Raw genomic sequence first — 22,184 nt, 5'->3', positions numbered from 1 at the left:
AGATGCTTGGTGCCAGAGCCATGGGCTCAAGCTCAATGCCAAGAAATGTATAGTTATCCCCTTTGGGAAAAAACATGTAACCGTGAATTACCACATAGGTGGCAGTACACTAAACACTGAAAGTGTGAGACTTAGGGACACAGGTGGACAGTGGTCTCACCTTCAATAACCACATCGCCGCAACAGTCAGGAAATCCTTCTATGTGGCACACCTCATCACTAAGGGCTTTTCATCCAGAAAAAAAGGAGGTCATTGTCCCACTGTACTCATCCCTCATTAGACCCATTATAGAATACAATGCCCCATTTGGTATGTACCTCTCAAGACATCTGCAACAACTGGAAAGGCCGCAGAAATACCTCACTAAAAGAATCACAGGCCTAAAGCAGATGCCCTATGCTGACCACCTTAAAAAAACTCCAGCTATACTATGTCACATATCGTCTACTCCGAGGCAATCTCTACTTAACATACAAGGCCATGTCAAACCCAGAGCTGTTGGACATGCTACACTTAAAGAAATCCCTCACAGCCACACACTCCAGGGATCTGAACCTTGTCATCACAATAAACAAAACATGCTGGAGGGATAGGTTCCTGACCCAGGGACTCCCCAGACTCTGGAACAGAATGCCCATACATGTCAAGCAGAGTGCCTCTTTGACCCTCTTCAAAAGGAACCTTGATGATTGGATGGGAGAAAGGAAATTCACCCCAGGGATCACGTCAGTCGCCGTGCTAGACAGGGGTCCAGGGAAGTAAATTGTGTGGGAAGAAATAGCCAGGGAATTGTTATGGCTAGGCTTGTATAGGCCCTAGGGCCGATAGCCTAATACCAACCTACGAACAAAGAACACGTACACCTCTTACTACCAAAGCACTATGAAGATGTGTTTGTGATATCATGGTTTTAGTCAAATGCCCTTCCCTGCAAGATATTTAATGCTTCATTAGGATACATTACATTCCCATAACGCTTTGCAGTGCAAGTGATCATGCGCATTTTGAGTAAATAAGACAGAGACTTGGAAGAAGAGCTTTCATGCAAACACACCTAGTATGGTCATATTATTCAGTACAATAGCATAAATGCATCAACTTCAGATCCTTTGTAAAGGGCATTTACAGCGTCTGTGGCACAGGTATTTATTCATCTTTAGTAACAGAATTCTTACTCGCAGCTGGACAAAATAGATCAGAAAAACTATGCAGTAAATATTTATATTTACCTGACTGACTAATAAAGAAGCAAACATCATCTCTGAACACGGGTGTGTTTCTGTCCAAAAAGTCACTTGCCAACTCTACCATCACAGGGAGCTCCGTCAGTTCTTCTAGTACTTGGCGGGTCTAGACAAAATACACAAGAGAAAATCAGTTGGAGATATTGTCAAGTTCTGCATCTAACAACTTTAGGGGTGTGTGTGTGTGTGTGTGTGTGCGTAACAGAATGTATAATGGTATATAAGGTACTCTGAGGAGTATACATTTTACTCCAGGTAACTTGAATTTGCCTTATATTATTTCATATTTGGCTTATTTTCTGTCCTGTCCAAAAAATAGTGAAAAATGGGTGGGAGTTCGGAATAATGGTCAAGATGTTTACCTTACAGCCATAAGGTGCAGGGTTTGATTCTCACATGGGGTAATTGGCTAGGCTTAAAATGGTCCCCAAGAGCAGCTAGCTTAGTACTAATCTATGAACTTCTAGACAACAGATTTATATTCTTATCAATTATTTAGGAGTAAATATGAACATTATGAATACTGTAGGCCTTCGGGAGGACCATGTACATTTAACATTAGGTTGGCATGACACGTCTTACTACATTTTTCAAAACCAATGACAAAGCATCTAGTGTGGCTTTAGTGCTGTCCTCTTACTCATGAGATGGCACTAATCTACAGTAGTTGTCCCTGGTAAATACAATTTATTTTTCATGACCATCCTACAGAACAGTGAAGTGATGTAGCAGGGACCTGCAGGCTCTGGGGAGCTGGTGCTCAAATATTCAATTTAGTAAAAATAGGAATAATAATTGAGCTGCAAATATTGTAAGTTACCTTAATGTTAAAAATGTAATAATGTACTTTTGACTAAAAGGTAAGAATATTACTTCCTAATAAGGACTATTTTTACCAAGAAACATTGTACTGTTTTCATATACCTGTTCATACCTCACATCTCCTTACTCTCTCTTTTCACTCACTTCCTTATTTCTATCAATTTCTCTCCCCCAGCTTTCTCTCTAATTATACCATATGCCTGCATTTTTTCTCACTTTGTGTTGCAATTCCCATTTGTATTACATTAACTTACTTTTAATTCCTCTAAAAACTGGCTAAAAAGTCTCTATTAAATCATTGTCATATAACCTGTATCTCTTCTTAGCCATCATTTTCATATTATGTCTTATTTGGCAGAATTATTTAAACTGTAGTTGTTTTTTGTGTTACTTTAAAAAAGACTGTAAAATGTTTGTTATTAAAATGTTTTGTAATAATTTGGGGCTTTTCTTCCTGGGCCTCTGCTGAAAATGGGCTTCTACCCAGTCGGACTTTCCTGATAGTCAAATGTTACTACATAAATAAAATAAATATAGGTTCATAGGTTGGTACTAGGCTATCAGCCCTAGGGCCTATACAAGCCTAGCCATAACAATTCCTGGCTATTTCTTCCCACACTATTTACTTCCCTGGACCCCTGTCTAGCAGGGCGACTGACGTGATCCCCGGGGTGAATTTCCTTTCTCCCATCCAATCGTCAAGGTTTCTTTTGAAGAGGACCAAAGAGGCACTCTGCTTGACATGTATGGGCAATCTATTCCAGAGTCTGGGGAGTCTCTGGGTCAGGAACCTATCCCTCCAGCATGTTTTGTTTATTGTGATGACAAGGTTTAGATCCCTGCAGCGTGTGGCTCTGAGGGATTGGGATTTCTTTAAGTGTAGCATGTCCAACAGCTCTGGGTTTGACATGGCCTTGTATGTTAAGCAAAGATCGCCTCTGAGTAGACTATATGCGACAGAGTATAGCTGGAGTTTAAGGCGGTCAGCGTAGGGCATCTGCTTTAGGCCTGTGATTCTTTTAGTGAGGTATTTCTGTGGCCTTTCCAGTTGTTGCAGATGTCTTGAGAGGTACATACCAAATGGGGCATTGTATTCTATAATGGGTCTAATGAGAATGAGTACAGTGGGACAATGACCTCCTTTTTTCTGGATGAAAAGCCCTTAGTGATGAGGTGTGCCACATAGAAGGATTTCCTGACTGTTGTGGCAATGTGGTTATCGAAGGTGAGACCACTGTCCACCTGTGTCCCTAAGTCTCTTATCAAACTTTCGGTGTTTAGTGTACTGCCACCTATATGGTAATTCATAGATACATGTTTTTTCCCAAAGGGGATAACTATACATTTCTTGGCATTGAGCTTGAGCCCATGGCTCTGGCACCAAGCATCTGTTTCTGTAAGGCCCTTCTGTAGAGTATCCACATCATTTGGGGATTCAATAATGGCTCCCAGTTTGCAGTCATCTGCAAACTTTGTTATCCAGAGTCCCTTAGTGTTGGCCTGTACTTCAGAGAAGTAGATGCCAAACAACAGCGGTCCCAGGACTGAACCCTGACCTGAGGTACTCCACTTGTCTGGAGCTGGATTTGGAGCCGGCTACTTTTACAGTGTGGGTTCTATCAGTAAGCCAGTTAGCAAACCATTTGGTGACGTAGGGATTAATGCCCAGCTTAGTAAGTTTATCTATGATTCCAGAGTGGGGGATGGTGTCAAAGGCCTTGGCAAGGTCTAGATAGGCTGTGTGGACCACCTTACCCTTGTCCATGGCTCTGGAGACTGATTCAAAGAAGTCAATCAAGTTTAGGAGACATGATCGGCTCTTCACGAACCCAAACTGGGTGGGGTCCAGTGTTTGAAGGTTGCCAGTATTTTTGTTTATAAGTTCCATGATAATACGCTCCATGGCCTTGCAGATAAGGCTCGTCAGACTGATGGGACGGTAGTTTCCGGGATCCAAGGTGGATCCCCCCTTGTGGAGTGGGATAACTGTAGCTATGCGCCACTCAGTGGGCACGAAACCTATTCATTTATATCAGTGCAATACACAAGATAATATTTTGCAACTCACAGCCACTGCTGCATGATAACTGGTTCCGCAGCCAATCACGATCAGACGTCGACACCTTTTTATTTCTTTCAAGTGATCCTTCAGTCCTCCTAACAAAACTGCACAAAATCACAATGGTTACAGGAATACAACATATGCAGTTATTGTTTTACAAAATCAAGTCATGGCTGAATGAATTTCAGTGGCATTACCTTTGCCAGTTTCAAAGTTAATCCTTCCTCTCATAGTGTTAAAAATAGATTCTGGTTGCTCAAATATTTCCTTCTGCATAAATGCACTGAAGTTGCCTGTAGAAACAGAACATGCCTTGAATAAAGGACACAGCTATAAATGGTTCAGTACATCATTTATGAGTTCATTATAAAGTGAGCAAGACATTTTTTTCTTTGTTTAATTCAAACATTAAGAGATTTGTCAAAGCAGACTCTGCCCTGTACCACTCAGATATTTATACAACATTCCAGTCTTTTCAGAATTTTTGTGGTAAACGCACTAATAGAATAAAGGTGGGTTACTTACGTCTTCTAAGCATCGGTGAAAAGTAAAGTTTCATCAGTAACCGAACAGTAAAACTTATTTTCAGGTTTCATCTGGGAACATAAGACCCCTGTTTAAGTTTGTGAAGTACTCACTTGTCAGAGTTGATGGGATCTAAAAACAAGTATCCATACTTTCACACTGCTAAATTATTGCATATTTGTATAAACTCTCCTTGGTCACTGAAAATTTATATAATATTAAACAAGGTTACAACCCCAGCCCCAGGGAGCAGAAGTATACGTCCTGACTGCTTCCCTGGAAGACTCACGTACGACTAGTTGAATGGTGTTGGAGGGACCAGACGGGGAGGACGGGATTAAGCAGCCAATTACATCTCATCCACCTTGGAGGAACACCAGTAGCTTAGCTCGCTGCACTTGACGACACCTGCAGGACTGCCACCTTGGAGGAACAGAGGTAGCTTTGCTCACTGCTGCAGTTAGCGACACCTGCAGGACTGCCACCTTGGAAGAACGGAGGTAGCTTGGCTCACTGCACTTAGTGACAGCTTCAGGACTGCCACCTGGAGGAACTAGGTAGCTTGCTGGAACGGAGGTAGCTTGGCTCGCTGCACTTAGCTACACCTGCATGATCATCCACCTTGGAGGAATGGAGGTAGCTTGGCTCGCTGCACTTAGTACTGCCACCATACTGCACAGAGCAATAGCTTAGCATACATATGCCGCTCAGCAGAGACCCTTAGTAGGTTGGGCATGTACAGCTGCATCTGTGCACCTCATGGCACAAGGTACATGCAGCATCCAAACAGCAAGAGGTGGAAATAGGACAGCCCTCAAGATCAGCAGACTGTCCCGCTCTCCATCACCTGGCTCTTCCCTTCACTGGGGGGGGGGGGGGTACAGTGCTCTCTCCGTCTCTCCGAGCAAATGGGTCACTGGGGTGCAGGATGAGAAGCAAATGGGATGATCACATATGATGGCAAGTATTTCAACTGAAAGCCTTAAAAATGGTAGCAAAGTTAACATTAATCATGCTTAAAAGATGTAAGCACATAAACACTTCACCTCTAGTGTGGTTATATTTAGACATATACGTATGTATTTATACACTCACGCACGTGTCCACACAATCTTCACCTGGAAGCAAACACAATACTTCTTGCACAGGTTCATTAATACTATTTACTGCCTGATAGGGAACTATTTCCTTTCACACTTTTATAACTTGCCTAGCATTACCCACTGGCTCTGATGAACAAACATAAGTGACTATTACTCTACCAAAAAAAGTGTACAACAATAAAAAACAGCAGGCTTACAAACTCCTTGAATTTTTTAATCACACACACCACTCCAACCAAATCTTCCACACACCTCATATTTAGCTGGCCAAAGCTTTGAAGGCTACAATATTTACAAGAAAAACACTTATAATTTTTTAATGGCTTCTTCCGGTAAACCAACTAGCTAAAGCTGCTGCTTTTCTGGGTAGGCTCAGGAACGTTGCCTGATGACCTGCTCAGACATCTGAAGTATGTATATGGAGACCAATACAATGAAACTGTGAACTTCAGGAAAAACTCCATTTGAAGCTCAGTCTTAACTGCTTTTGTTAAACCACCACAATTAACCTATATAACTTTACCCAGCTAATCACGACCATAGCAAGACCAAACGAAAGCAATGACAATGGCTCAATCCTGGACTGGATTATTTTCTCCAACCCAAATAGAATCTCCTCCTCCTCCTCAGGGAGGCTCCCTAATAGTATTAGTGCCCACCTACCTACCTTTACACTACATAAAAAGTACAGTTGTGTACACTTACCATAAATGTAGATGTTAGAGTATATTCACTGTTGCAGTCATCACATCTGGGTTATCCTGCCAGGAGTAGCCCTCAGTCAGCCCGAATACCAGAGGCTTAGTATTTCTGTGTCGGTTGCTGTCGCTCCAGGACTGACGTCAGGTCGTCAGTGGTATAAAATCAGGCAGCTGACGCCATTACATCAGTTTTTCTTGCCACAAATGTCAGGAGCCCCCCAAATAGGGAGCCAAGTTATTGTGGAAAAAACACCACCAGTAAAAAGTAAATACCAATAGCCCTGTAAGGGATGAGTAATAGAGAAGGAGAGAGAGAGAGAGAGAGAGAGAGAGAGAGAGAGAGACAGAGAGAGAAGGGGGCTGGAGGGTGGGAAACCACCAGGACTGCAACAGTGAATACACTCGAACATCTACATTTATGGTAAGTGTACACAGCTGTTCTATGTTCTTCATGTTTCACTGTTGCAGTCATCACACTTGGGTGGATTCCCAGAGCTGAAGAATGGGTGGAGGCAGTCAAGAGGAGTTGGGGCTGGCTAGTATGCCCTGCAGGACTGCTGTTGCAAAATGGATTTGGAAAAGATAGGCAGGTGGTAATGCTTGGTGAAGGTGTGAATAGAACTCCAAGTAGCAGCTTCCAGAATGCCCCTGGTAGGGACGCCCCTGAGGAATGCTGTAGAGGTTGAAGTTGCCCTAGTGGAATGCGTTCTGACCCCCAGAGGGGGTGGTTTCCCATGGTGTTTTGCAACAGAAATGGGTACAGTGTGCTATCCATTTGGAGATGGGTTGTTGTGATATGGCCTTGCCCTCTGCCCCTGGTGCAAAGCTGACTAGTAACTGGTCAGATTTCCTGAAGGGCTTAGTCCTATCAAGGTAGAATCTGAGCTGTCTGTGCACATCTAAAGAGTGCAGGATCCTTCCCCCTTTATTTTGAGGATTAGGGAAAAAGGTTGGCAAACGGATAGATTGATTGAGAGCCACAATGGACACCACTTTAGGCATAAAAATAGGGTTAGTCCTGAGGGAGACCCTGTCAGCATGAAAAATAATGAAGGGTTCCACAGCCATAAGTGCTTGTAGCTCAGACTCTCTTCTAGCAGCAAGCCTGTTTTCCAAGAGAGGAATTTTAACTCTGCTGATGCTGCAGGCTCAAAAGGGGGTAGCGTGAGCTTTTCCAGCACAAAGTTAAGGTCCCAAGCAGGGGTGGGGGCTCTCCTTGGTGGCCTTAAGTTGTTCTCCCCTCTCAGGAACTAGTTGATGAGAGGGTGAGAGAAGAGAGGTGGCTTTGTGGAGTAGATCTGCTAGGTAATCCAGGATGAGAGGTAAGGAGGGCAGTGCTGTGTCCGCTCCTTTAGAGTGAATCCAGGAACAACACCTTTTCCACTTAACATAGGATTTACTTGTACTGGGTCTTCTGGCTTCAAGAAGGACGTCCAGCATCTGCTTGCTTAGGCTGGCCACTGGAGGAGAATTCAAGGAATAAGCCAGGCTGCAAGGTTCAGTGTTTGCAGTTGCGGATGCAAGATCTGTCCCCTCCTGCTGAGTGAGGAGGGTTGGGATCTGGGGTAAGTGCCATGGTAGCACCAGTGACAGACTGCACAGTAGTGGGTACCAGTGCTGGTGTGGCCAGTCTGGGGCAATCAAGATTGCCCTTGGTCTTTCCTGTCTTACCTTGAGTAACACTCTTGTAAGAGGAGGCAGAGGGGGAAATGCATAGATTGAGAGGTTTATCCACTTGGAAGGATAGGGCATCCACTTTCCAGGCCCTGCTGTGAGGTGTCCTGGTGCAGAATTTGCTGAGCTAGTGATTGCAAGGGGAGGTAAACAGGTCCACCATCGGGGTCCCCCATTTCTGGGTTAGAGGCTGAGGGTGTTGAGGTCCAATTGCCACTTGTGTGGGTCTAGGAGATTTCTGCTCAAGTCGTCTGCCAGAGAGTTTTGTTTGCCTGACAAGAATTGAGCTTGCAGATGAATATGCATGGCCAGAGCAGTGTTCCACAGGGTCATAGCTAGCCTGTAGAGTGGATAAGAGTGGGTTCCCCCCCTGCTTGCTTATGTACCACATCACTGTGGTGTTGTTGGTTTTTATTAGCAGAGGTCCTGGTGAGAGTCGGGATCGGAAAGCTGTCTGAGTGTGATGAACAGCTAGCATCTCTTTTTGGTTGATGTGCAGATGAATTTGGCTTGGGCTCCAGTGGCTCTGAATGCACCTGTCATCCAGATGTACCCTCCAGGCATAGTCTGCTGCATCTGTGGTTAGGGTCTGGATGGCGTGGGGTTGTGTAAAGGTAAGTCCCTTGCTGTGGTTGCATGCTGCTGCCCAGCAAAGAAACTCTGTCCTTAGACAAGCTATCATAGGTATGACTGTTTCCAGGTCCTGAGAATGTTGGCACCAAAGACTTTTTAAGTACCACTGAAGTTTCCTCATATGCAGTCTGGCATATGGAATTATTGGAATGCAAGAGGCCCTGATCCCTAGAGCCTACAGGATTTTCTTTGCAGATAGCTGGGTTCTGGTGGCCATTTGAGCAAAGTAGCCTGTTAGATGGGCTTGTTTTTCTGGAGTAAGGAATACCATCTGGGATGCTGTGTCCAAGCTTGCTCCCAGGAATACAATCTTTTGACTGGGGACTAGTTTTGATTTCTTTTTATTGATAGTGTACCCCAGGGAGGTTAGAAGGTCCTTTACAAATGTCCAGTGCTGCAACAGCTTTTCCTGACTGTCTGCCTGTATCAGGCAATCGTCCAAGTAAGGGTATATTTGAATCTTTCTCTGTCTGTAATAGGCAATGGCTGGAGCCAGGCATTTTGTGAAGTCTCTGGGAGCAGTGGATAAGCCAAAGGGAAGTGCAGAAAACTGATCATGCATAGACTCTGGCCTGAAACATATATATGTCCTGCATAAGTCCCTGACAGGGATGTGCAGATAGACTTCCTTTAGGTCTGGGGTGGCTAACCATGCCTCTTTGGACAGCACAGGAAGAAGCTGCTGAAGGGGGAGCATTTTGAATTTTGGTACCACCAGGAAGGTGTTTAGAATGGAAAGATCTAGGATTGGGTGGCAAGTGCCCTCTTTTCTGGGTACCAGGAAAAGTCTGTAATAAAACCCTCAATCTATCTGTTCTGCAGGAACAGGCTGAATTACCCTTATGGAGAGCAGGGATTGAACTTGGTTTTGTGCCTCTGCTCACTGGTTTGGAGGAAGGTCTGGGAACCCTTTTGGGTTTGGCAGCGTGTGGAAATAAAATTTGTATCCCTGGGATACTATGTTGAGGATCCATCGGTCTTTGGTGATGGAGATCCAGTTTTTTGGATGGTGGGCAAGTTTTCCTCCTAGGGGCATGAGCAATTGGACAGAGATGAGGAGTGGAGTTGAGAAGTAATTGTAAATTCTTTCTGTAAGGGGGTGGCTTAGCACTCCCTGTTTTAGAAGTGGAGGAACTCCATTGCTTAGATCTCTGCATACCCGGAGACTGTAATCTGGGGGGGGGGGTCTGTTTCCCCTGGGTCTAGTTTTAGATGGCCTTCAGGGGACTGGAAAGGACCAATGTTTCAAGGGGCAATGCCTACTAAATGTTGGAGACTGCACTTGCAAAAAATATTTGACTGTCTGCATAGACTTAGCCTTTTCTTCCATCCTTTTTAAAACCCCTTCTGCTTTGATGTGTAACAGATTGTCCTTGTTCAAAGGAGCATCCAGAAATTTTGGTTAGACATGGTCTGGCAAGGTCTGCTCCTTAAGCCAAGCATGCCTTCTAAGTACAGAACCTGTGACTGCTGCCCTGCAAGATGCTTCTAGGGCATCAAACCCACATTGCAATGTACACTTGCTGACTTGGTTTGCAGAATGCATAAGCTCTTGTAATTCTTTTTCTGCACAGTCAGGAAAGGTAGATAATTTTTGCTTAATAAGTTCCATAGTATGCTGCTGGTATTTCAGCATGTGGAACTGGCAATTTAATGCCTTGATGGCGAGAGTTGCAGAGGTGAATAATTCTTTAACCCAATCTGTCTAAAGCTTGGGAATCCCTGTCCGAAGGGGTGGGATTCTTAGCTGTAGTTGCTTTTATGCCTTTAGGCCCTTGGGAGATGACCTCTGGGTCAGCAGTAGGATTTTTGAAAATAAATCTGAGAGAGTCAGGGACTCTGTAGTACCCGTCTGGTTTCCTTGGAGCAGGGGGTAAAGTATCAAGAGTCAGACTGGATTCCATAAAGACATCAACCACAACATCCAGAACAGGAGGGATAGCTAAGGGTCTATGCTGTGACAAATCTAAAAAATCCCCGAGTCTCTTTTTGGACTGAGGATAATCCTGGCATTCCCAGTAGAAATGCTCTCTCAAAGTATGAAGGGTTTCACCAAAAAAAAAAATCCTCTGGAGGGGAAGCAGAAGGAATGGATTCCTCTGTATCTGAATCCTCATAAGCAGATAAAGGCATGTCTTCATATTCAGAAACCTCAGAGTCGTCAGACTCTTGGGTCAGTTAAAGCTGCTGGAGACTGGTCTTTTTCTCTTAGCAGGGGAAGGCTGGCTTCCCCTAAATCAGCATAATCAGGTCTTCTGCCATGTTAAGCATTTGAGATTGTGGTGAGGAAGCAGGTGCTTGAGTTTGGGTCGTCGGTTTTTTAGGCGTAGCTCATACTCTTGGCCTTAGAAACTTGGTAGTTTTAGACAGAACTGAAGACGTGAAAGAAGTCGTCGGCTTGTGTTGAATATCGGTAATGCAAAGAACTTCGTTGGAAGCCGGTGCCTGCACAGCGGCAGACCCATCCAAGGTAGAGACATCCGCAGGTTCCGTAGTCAAAGAAGAGTCTTGTGGCATGCCGGACTCCGAACGGCTCTTGGTAGCGGCCTGCGAATCCATCGAAGCGGGCATCAGGGGCTGCAAAAGCGCCTCACTGAGTACCGGCGAACTGGTGACTAGCTTAACGGAAGCGTCGTTGGCAGTTTTGGACCCGTGCGGTCTGTCTCTGTCTTTATCCTTACTTTTTTTGGAAGATCGGTAGATGGATGGCTTACTGAAGCCATTTCGGAATACGGAGATCAAGAGCGAAAGTATTTAGCTACAATAAGGGCCCGACGACGAATAGTTCGGGCGTTGAACAAAATTAAACAGACAGCGAGGTACGTAGTGGTCTAACGGGTGATGCAGTAAGAATGGAAATCTCGGTGTGGTGTTTGCCTTCCACAGGCGAGACAATTGTTAACTTTTTCTGACATCGGTTAGAGCAAGAAAAAAGGATCCCCAATGGGGTACTTAGCTTTAGAAGACTTCAGGATGATTCAATTCGGAACCAAACACTCAGGTAGCGGCCAACCGGCACCCATGAGGACTGCTTCTGTTTTGGGCTCCTTGGCAAGAAAGACTGATGTAATGGCGTCGACTGCCTGTTTTTATACCCCTGATGACCTGTCAGTCCTGAAGCAACAGCAACCGACACAGAAATACTAAGTCTCTGGTATTCGGGCAGAATGAGGGCTACCTGCAGGCAAATAACCCAAGTGTGATGACTGCACAGTGAAGCAAGAACATCTACCCCAACACTAAGTAAATACCAGTGTAAGCAAACTAGAGACTTGTAGCATTCCTGCCCAACTACCCTTAACGAAACTTTACAAAGCAGCAGTTGGAATGCACTAAAATTCCTTCCCCTTGACAAGACTGTTGAGTAACTCGACATTTCTGAGGATCCTAAACAATTTAGCCCCACGCTGTCAAAACAGTGTAAAAACTAATCATGCCAGCTGCCTTACCAAACCCACTAAGCAACTCATGATTGCCAGGGACAAAGCATGGAAATCATGGCACAAAAAAAACAAGATTCCCTCTGACCTCACACATTCCCTCTGACCTCACACATTCCCTCTGACCTCACACACTATAACCAGCTTTGTAATCAAGTACAGCATCTAGTCATAAAAAGAAAAAAGAACCCTCACACACTATAACCAGCTTTGTAATCAAGTACAGCATCTAGTCATCAAAAGAAAAAAAGAACCCTCACACACTATAACCAGCTTTGTAATCAAGTACAGCATCTAGTCATCAAAAGAAAAAAGAACCCTCACACACTATAACCAGCTTTGTAATCAAGTACAGCATCTAGTCATCAAAAGAAAAAAAGAACCCTCACACACTATAAACAGCTTTGTAATCAAGTACAGCATCTAGTCATCAAAAAGAAAAAAGAACCCTCACACACTATAAACAGCTTTGTAATCAAGTACAGCATCTAGTCATCAAAAGAAAAAAGAACCCTCACACACTACAAACAGCTTTGTAATCAAGTACAGCATCTAGTCATCAAAAGAAAAAAGAACCCTCACACACTATAACCAGCTTTGTAATCAAGTACAGCATCTAGTCATCAAAAAGAAAAAAAGAACCCTCACACACTATAACCAGCTTTGTAATCAAGTACAGCATCTAGTCATAAAAAGAAAAAAGAACCCTCACACACTATAACCAGCTTTGTAATCAAGTACAGCATCTAGTCATCAAAAGAAAAAAGAACCCTCACACACTATAACCAGCTTTGTAATCAAGTATAGCATCTAGTCATCAAAAAGAAAAAAGAACCCTCACACACTATAAACAGCTTTGTAATCAAGTACAGCATCTAGTCATCAAAAGAAAAAAGAACCCTCACACACTATAACCAGCTTTGTAATCAAGTACAGCATCTAGTCATCAAAAAGAAAAAAGAACCCTCACACACTATAACCAGCTTTGTAATCAAGTATAGCATCTAGTCATCAAAAAGAAAAAAGAACCTCACACACTATAACCAGCTTTGTAATCAAGTACAGCATCTAGTCATAAAAAGAAAAAAGAACCCTCACACACTATAACCAGCTTTGTAATCAAGTACAGCATCTAGTCATAAAAGAAAAAGAACCCTCACACACTATAACCAGCTTTGTAATCAAGTACAGCATCTGGGCATAAAAAGAAGAAAGAACCCTCACACACTATAACCAGCTTTGTAATCAAGTACAGCATCTAGTCATAAAAAGAAAAAAGAACCCTCACACACTATAAACAGCTTTGTAATCAAGTACAGCATCTAGTCATCAAAAGAAAAAAGAACCCTCACACACTACAAACAGCTTTGTAATCAAGTACAGCATCTAGTCATCAAAAGAAAAAAGAACCCTCACACACTATAACCAGCTTTGTAATCAAGTACAGCATCTAGTCATCAAAAGAAAAAAAGAACCCTCACACACTATAACCAGCTTTGTAATCAAGTACAGCATCTAGTCATCAAAAGAAAAAAGAACCCTCACACACTATAACCAGCTTTGTAATCAAGTACAGCATCTAGTCATCAAAAGAAAAAAGAACCCTCACACACTATAACCAGCTTTGTAATCAAGTACAGCATCTAGTCATCAAAAGAAAAAAAAGAACCCTCACACACTATAACCAGCTTTGTAATCAAGTACAGCATCTAGTCATCAAAAAGAAAAAAGAACCCTCACACACTATAAACAGCTTTGTAATCAAGTACAGCATCTAGTCATCAAAAGAAAAAAGAACCCTCACACACTATAACCAGCTTTGTAATCAAGTACAGCATCTAGTCATCAAAAGAAAAAAGAACCCTCACACACTATAACCAGCTTTGTAATCAAGTACAGCATCTAGTCATCAAAAGAAAAAGAACCTCACACACTATAACCAGCTTTGTAATCAAGTACAGCATCTAGTCATAAAAGAAAAAGAACCCTCACACACTACAAACAGCTTTGTAATCAAGTACAGCATCTAGTCATCAAAAGAAAAAAGAACCCTCACACACTATAACCAGCTTTGTAATCAAGTACAGCATCTAGTCATAAAAAGAAAAAAGAACCCTCACACATTATAACCAGCTTTGTAATGGACAAAGCATGGAAATCATGGCACAAAAAAAAACTAAATTCCCTCTGACTTCACACACTATAAACCTCTGACCTCACACACTATAAACCTCTGACCTCACACACTCTAAACCTCTGACCTCACACACTCTAAACAGCTTTGTAATCAAGTACAGCATCATCATCAAAAAGAAAAAAAAGAACACCAGCTTAGTCTACAAAACCAACATGAGCAAAACCCAAAGACTTCTGGAGCTCCATCAATTCCTTTCCAAGTCCAGGCTCAAATAATGATCCTTGTTCAAATCCTGATAAAACACCCACTGAAATATAGTCTCAGTCTAACTCGTACTTCATTAACACCATAGATAACATCACTGCCACGTTTCCAAACTAACGTCACCCCTTCAAATCCATCTTCACAAAACACCTCTATGTTTTCATTACCAAGCTTTTCTCCCTCACCTGTACCTACTGCCACTATAAAAAACTGCTTAAACTCAAACCACCAACACCCCTGACAACCTACCTCCAGAATTCCTACAAATATCAGCCAGCTCTACTGCCTACTCCATCAGAATACTTCTTAGCAGATCTATTCAGGAATCCCATGTACCTTCACTCTGGAAAAAAGTCTATATTCTCCCTCTCCATAAAGGCGGCAATAATACTGACATTTCCATCTTTCGACCTATTGCTATCCTCTCACCCACCACCAAGATCTTAGAAAAATGCACTGACACTCAACTGCTTAATTATCCGCTTCATAAACCCTTTCTCCTACTCAGCATGGTTTTAGGCCTGGTCACACTACGACTACTGCAGCTCTAATACCCTTCCTGGATACAGTTAACTGTGCCCGAGATGCTAGAAAAAGTGTTGCTTCGCTCTTTCTTGACCTCTTTAAGACGTTTGATATGGTCTCCCACCCCATTCTTTTTATTAAACTCTAACTTGGGCATCTCTCCCCAACCCTAAACTGGTTTTCAAACTACCTCACAAATAGGCAACAACCTATAAAATGGCAACATTCTCTCTCTCCATTCTTAACACAAGCATAGATCTCCATTCCTTAACGCAAGCATAGATCTCCATTCCTTAATGCAAGCATACATGTTCCCCGGAGAGTTCACATTGGAACTACAGCAACTCACGCAAAGTGCCCTCACTTCTACTGAAGCATGATGACCAATAAACATCTCACCCTAAACCCCAATAAAACTAAATTTGTGTATTTACCCCTAAAAAAAAAATCCCCAAACAAGGATGAATTCACTATTCATTCTCAAAATGACACTCTCTCTCGAGGTTGTACCAAATACAAAACTATTAGGTGTCATCATAGATGAAAACCTAACATTCAACCTGCATATTCACAACAATATAAAAAAAATAAAAATAAAAAACTGGGCATCCTCTTGTAGGCAGAAATACTTCCTCAACCACTCCAAAAACTGTCCCTAGCCTCTTCCTTTCTGCTACTATAGATAGGTTTATAGATTAGTACTAAGCTAACTGCCCTTGCGAACCATTTTAAGCCTAGCCAATTATCCTTTGTGAGACAAACCCTGAACCTTGTGCTTGTAAGGCAAACACCTTAACCATTAGTCCACCCTCCCCTACCTTTTCTATATGGTGCCCATCTTCTTACTAAAATTCAGTCCTCTCAGAAATCCAAACTTGACACATGCTACAATAAAATTGCTAAATTTGTAACCAATGCAAAATATTCATCTCACCACTGTTCCTTATTACACCTACTAAATTTTATTTATTATTTTACATTTGTTGACAGGGCTAGTCTAGCTGGATACATGTCCATTTTCAGTAGAGGCCTGGGGAGAAAAAAAGAAAATTGTACAAAAAAATGCAATTCAAAAACAGTGCTAGTAGAACAGCCAACAAAAAATACACCAGGTGGACAAATTGTAAAGAAAGGAATGCAAATAGAGATAGAAAACATTTGGAATCCCGATATCACAAGACAGAACATGTTGATTGAATTACAGAGAGGACCATCATTGAATATAAATATACATTTTTTTTTTTAGTGGTTCAATGGAAATGGTAAAGTTAAAGTAGTCAGATAGTACTGTAGTAATGAAGTTGAAGTCAAAAGAACAGGGGAATGACCGGAGGCAATAAAAGTTTCAGTCAGGGTTAGTACAACGGCAGAGCCACTGGGATTTAAGGAAGTTTTTTAGATGCTTCTTGAAAGTGGGTGTACAGGTAAGTGCTGTAAGTTCGCTTGGAAGCTTGTTCCAAATAGGTCCAATTGAGTGGGAGAACAAACAGTCCCCAGCTTTGTTGTGGGATTTATGGTATGCTGCTAGGAGCTTCATGGCTGAGCGCAATGGAGAGAGGTTTTTATAAGGGCTAATAAGAGTGCAGAGTATGGTAGTATTTGAAGGATGAAAAAAGATTTTGTGGGTGATGCTAAGTTGCTGCAGCAGTAGTTGATTTTGTAATTCCAGCCAACCAAGTTGTTTAAGATTTATACAATGGTGGGTACAAAAAGGGGCTCCTGTAGCAAATCTGGCAATGTTATTGTATGAAGTTGCTAGTTTACTGAAATTAGATTTAGATAAGTTTGTAAAAATAGGTGAGGCATAGAGAAGGGTAGATAGCAGGTGTGTCTGTGCAACGGTAGTATTAGCTGAAGCAGTGAGAAAGGGTTTAAGCCTATATAGAGATCCAAGTTTTCTATTGACTGACTTGATGGTTTAGTTAATATGAGTATTGAAGTTCAGATTATGATCTAAAGTGACACCTAGTAGTTTGGTAGTAGGGTCAGAGGATATTATTGTGCCATTATTAGATGTTATATTGAAGTCAAAGGTAGAGGATTTCTGTGTAGGTGTGACCAGTAATAATTTCGTTTTTTTAGGATTAAGCAGGACACAATGTTGATAGAACCAGTTTGCAGCTGCTGTAAAAACATTTTGGGTCGTAGTCTGAAGCTCAGCTGGGGAAGATTCTGAGCATATCAGTGTCAAGTCATCTGCATACTGAATGCAGGTGGGTTTGTGGAAGGGACTTATTTAGATCATTAATAAAGATGGAAAAGAGGAGTCGTCCAAGAATGGAACCCCGTGGGACTCCAATCTTGATGGGAAGCAGACAGGATATGCGATTGTCCCAAAGAACTGCTTGCTGTCTATTTTCTAAGTAGGAATTAAACCACTGGATTGCCTGGGAGTCTAATGCCAGGGATTCAAGGATGTTTAGTAAGAGTTTATGGTTAACCATATCAAAGGCCTTAGAGAGGTCTAAAAAGAGAGCTGAGGACAGCAAGTAGTCATTACGATTTTTATTAATATGGTCTGTGAATAAGAGTCAGTATTTGTGCTGTGATAAGGTCTAAAACAGTGTTGGCAATCTGCTAGAAGATTGTTTTGGAGAAGATGGTCGAGCAATTGCCGATGGACACATCTCTTCATGATTTTCGCTAAAGGAGAAAGTAGGGCTATGGGACGGAAGTTGGAGAGTTCATTAGTGTTACCCCCCTTATGAAGAGGAATGATACGAGAGACTTTCCAGAGGGATGGGATAAAGCCTTCAGTTATGGTTCGATTTATTAAACTGGAGACAGGATAGGCAAGTAAGTACTCCAGTTGCAATTTGTAGATACTCAGATGGGAGGAGGCCAGCTGAGGGTGAACATGGTTTAAGTTTCCTAAGTAGGGTGTGGATGAGATCTGTTGAGTCTGGCTGCAATTTGAAAGTGGGAGGTTTAATGTTCAGGGAGTAAGGTTCCTGGGTGGATCTAGGTGGCAAGGTCTTAGCTAGGGATATGACAGTCTGAGAAAAATTTGTTGAAAGTGTCAGCAATTTGGTTGGGTGTACTCTGAGTGAGGTTAGAAGGAGTGGGTGTTTTACAATTTCCTGGATGTAGTAATTTGTTAATACCTGACCAGAATTTCTGAGGGTTTTGGTGTTGAGCGTGTTGGAATTTCAAGTAATAATTTTTCTTGTCTAGGAGTATTAATTTCTTTGTTTCATTTCTAAGCTGCTCAAAGGTTTGGTGGTCAAACGTGTTTTTAGTGCTACGCCATTTGGCCAAAGTTCTATTTCTCGAACATGTTGCGTTTGGTCTCTTTGGTTAGCCAAAGAGCAGGCTTTGCTCTGGTTTTAATTGATCAAGTGGGGGCATGGTGGTTGAGAATTTGAAGGAATTTGTTGTTGAAGTAGGAAGCTGCCTCATCAAGAGGTAAGTATTTTAGGGGAGACCAAACTGGCTAGAACTCCCACATTATCTTATGTATTTACAATTAACCACTGCACACAAATTTTCATACAAGCCATCAAATTGCCCTACCCTTTCTTCCTTACTTGCTCAGTACCATACAAATAAGACTCCTCCAATCCGAAAACCAACTGCTCCTGAATGTAGAAAAGCCAAACCTCTCAGCTGGTCATCTGCTCTACTCCTTTACTGTGACAAAACTATGGAAATAACCTCCCACCATCAAATCAGGACTACCAGCAGTGCATCACACCCTCCCACCATCAAATCAGGACTACCAGCAGTGCATCACGCCCTCCCACCATCAAATCAGGACTACCAGCAGTGCATCACGCCCTCCCACCATCAAATCAGGACTACCAGCAGTGCATCACGCCCTCCCACCATCAAATCAGGACTACCAGCAGTGCATCACACCCTCCCCCCACCAATCAGGACTACCAGCAGTGCATCACACCCTCCCCCCACCAATCAGGACTACCAGCAATGCATCACACCTTCCCCCCACCAATCAGGACTACCAACAATGCATCACACCCTCCCCCCACCAATCAGGGCTACCAGCAATGCATTACACCTTCCCACCATCAATCAGAACCATCAGCAATGCAGCTCTTTTAAAACAGTCCATGAGACAACACCTTTACTCTCTATGGCACTGCACACATGTGCCAAAATGGCACTTCCCAAAACCTGACTTCCTTCTCTATACTATCACACCTTCATTTATTACTACTCTGATATGTATTTATCTCAAAACACTTACAGTGCTGGTACTGCCTGCTGTTATTTATATTCAAACTTATAACGTCACAAGTGTTAATTACTCAGACTAAACTACTCTCATAAGTAACTTATTTATTCTAATTTGTTATATTCTAATTGTGCGGTCCACTCTATCCTCGACGCAGTGCAGTCCACTCTATCCTCGACGCAGTGCAGTCCACTCTATCCTCGACGCAGTGCAGTCCACTCTATCCTCGACGCAGTGCAGTCCACTCTATCCTCGACGCAGTGCAGTCCACTCTATCCTCGACGCAGTGCAGTCCACTCTATCCTCGACGCAGTGCATCCACTTTATCCTCTATATTGTACTCCAACGTACTCTGTACATTGTAAGCTGCACCCCTTCTGATCATGCTGATCTATTCTGTATTGTACGTTGTGTATTATGTGCCGCTTATGTACAGATTTTAAATTGTCAGCTGCATCTCTTCTGTTTTATTGTACTGATCACAGTGATCTATTGTTCTGTATTGTATGCTAAGTATTGTGTGTTTTACATATATTACATATTGTTCATTACATATTATGTACTGTTCTTTTAGTGCGGAGCTTTTCTCCGCAGGTCTCCACTGAAAATGGGCACACTATGGCCCAGTGGACCATCCCAGCAAACAAATGCAGAATAAATAAATAAAATAAAAACAAATAAAATAATAGAAAAACTATATATTGCACACCCTCTAAAATAGCACATAACCAAGTTAAAAGTCTCAGTCCCAAAGCTGTACAGCAGTGTCTAAAAAGTGGGTTCAAAAGACACAGATCAGCTGACATGATGTATGGAAATATGCTATAGGCAGTACAACAGCCAAAGATAAAGTCTAGGGAGAGGATAGGGGAGGAAGGAGGAATGCCCAACTTCCAGATATAGCTGCAGGCAGCAATGCTGAACTCAGGAAGAAGGAGAGAAAAACAAGGAGTGAGCGTTGGGCCAGACAGAAGGATGGACAATGAGTGAGCGTTGGGTCAGACAGAAGCATGAGGGAAGAGTGAGCGTTGGGTCAGACAGGATTCTGCAGCTGTGGAAGCTAGACAGCCGTAGACGTGAGACATTCAGAGAATTCAGATGAATGAGAGTTTGAAATAACCCTAATGTTATGGAAGGAAGGAATGGAAAGATTTGGACTGAAGGCAGAGGAATGGCTACAATTTTTTATTTAATATCTGTTGTCCGGGAAAGTCCGACTAGGACAGAGCCTATTTACAGCAGAGACCTGGGCAGAAAGGCTCCAGATGCATGTCTTTGGAATGTGGGAGGAAGCAGGAGCACCCGATGGAAACCCAAGCAAATGCAGGGAAGACATGCAGACCCAGCACAGAAGGCATCCCAGTCGACAATCGAACCGGATAAACTCTGGCTGTGAGGCAACAACGTTACCTGTTGCGCCACTGCGCCACCCATTTATGCAACTGAAATAGATTCTCACAGCTTGGTTAGTATACCTGGTACAATGCAATTAATTCAGGAGAAAGTGATATATGTCAGTAATTGTGAGGCAAGAGATTTGCAACTACAACATAACTGTGGAAAGCTACATGCAAGGCTAGTTCAGAGTAAATATGGCGTGGTGTTGAACAGGAAGGGCATAATTATATGTGAGGAGTAAAGCAAGGCTGTGTTGATAAGAGAAGATAAATTAAAATCTATGCCTATTACATGGGATCGGTACATGAAATGGCTGCGTAAGTGGTTAGAACTCCCCATTAATTAGATATGATGGAGCTATGGAGAAAAGCAGGCAGGAAATATATTTATGTTTTGGAATTGCCAGACAGTTGCACTTTAATGAAATAGGTGTATAGAGGAATAACTGTGTGTAGGAAAAGTGAGTCCCAAAGTGCCGGAAATTCAAACTTTTGGGGTTAGATGGAGAGAAGGAAGCTGGAAAGAGCAGTTACTGCATCTGGAAAGGTGGGTAAGGAGTCTTGCATCTAAAATCTGAAATGGCCAGTTAAGCTGGAAATATGTATATATCTATATATCTATATATCTATCTATCTATATATCTATCTATATCTATATCTATCTATCTATATCTATATATCTATATATATATATATATATATATATATATATATCTATATATCTATATATCTATATATATATCTATATATATATATATATATATAAGAGATTACACAGGGCAATAACGAGGCTCCTACAGGGGCCGCCAATGGCAACCAACTAATCAGAGAAGTGGCTCAGGGACTTCTACTGCTCCGCAGGGACAATCACAATGACTTGGCTTTGACACCGCCGACCAAGGCTCAAAGAGAAGCACCTTTAGGCAGAAAATTATCCTTATTTTCAAGAAATTGGCACGTTTTAACAAAGGACAAATGGATTCTGGACATAATAGACAAAGGTTACAGGTTCCACTTCCATACCTTACCAACAAGACAAGACATGCCAAACCTGCCACAAAATCAAAGGGAAGAGGCACTCGTACAAGTTTCAAACCTGTTACAGATCAAAGCAATAGAAAAGGTTCCTCCTCAGGAACAAGGACAGGGATTCTACTCGAGACTGTTCCTTGTTCCAAAAAAGAAAAGCAATGGAGACCTATACTGGACTTGTCCGCTCTAAACACTTTTCTCATTGTGTCAAAATTCAAAATGCTGACGTTACAGCAACTTCTTCCCATGCTGGGCAAGGGGTCTTGGCTGGTTACTCTGGACCTCAAGGAGGCATACCTGCATGTCCCAATCAGACACAGTTGCAGAAGATACCTCAGATTTCTTGTAGGGTCAGAGCATTATCAATTCTCAGCATTGCCTTTTGGCTCATCTACTGCACCCAGAGTATTCACGAAATGCCTGGCATCA

General features: G+C 42.4%; 1 protein-coding gene across 1 annotated transcript in view; it reads right to left on the bottom strand.

The window, feature by feature from the left end:
• The window catches only part of GFPT2 (glutamine-fructose-6-phosphate transaminase 2), a 250,752-nt gene that overhangs the window by 84,092 nt on the left and 144,476 nt on the right, over positions 1-22,184 (bottom strand). The window contains exons 11-13 of the mRNA XM_044068937.1: positions 4,327-4,422; positions 4,136-4,233; positions 1,231-1,351 (exon numbers count right to left, since the gene is read on the bottom strand). Of these exons, the coding sequence (XP_043924872.1) occupies positions 1,231-1,351; positions 4,136-4,233; positions 4,327-4,422 (315 nt within the window). The remainder of the gene's footprint in view (positions 1-1,230; positions 1,352-4,135; positions 4,234-4,326; positions 4,423-22,184) is intronic.

The sequence above is a fragment of the Protopterus annectens genome, chromosome 4.part0, assembly GCF_019279795.1.
Source record: "Protopterus annectens isolate FY-2018-M chromosome 4.part0, PAN1.0, whole genome shotgun sequence".
In the NCBI taxonomy this organism is placed as follows: domain Eukaryota; kingdom Metazoa; phylum Chordata; order Ceratodontiformes; family Protopteridae; genus Protopterus; species Protopterus annectens.
Note: the sequence above shows the minus strand (reverse complement) of the source record. Positions and strands in the feature narration are given on the sequence as shown.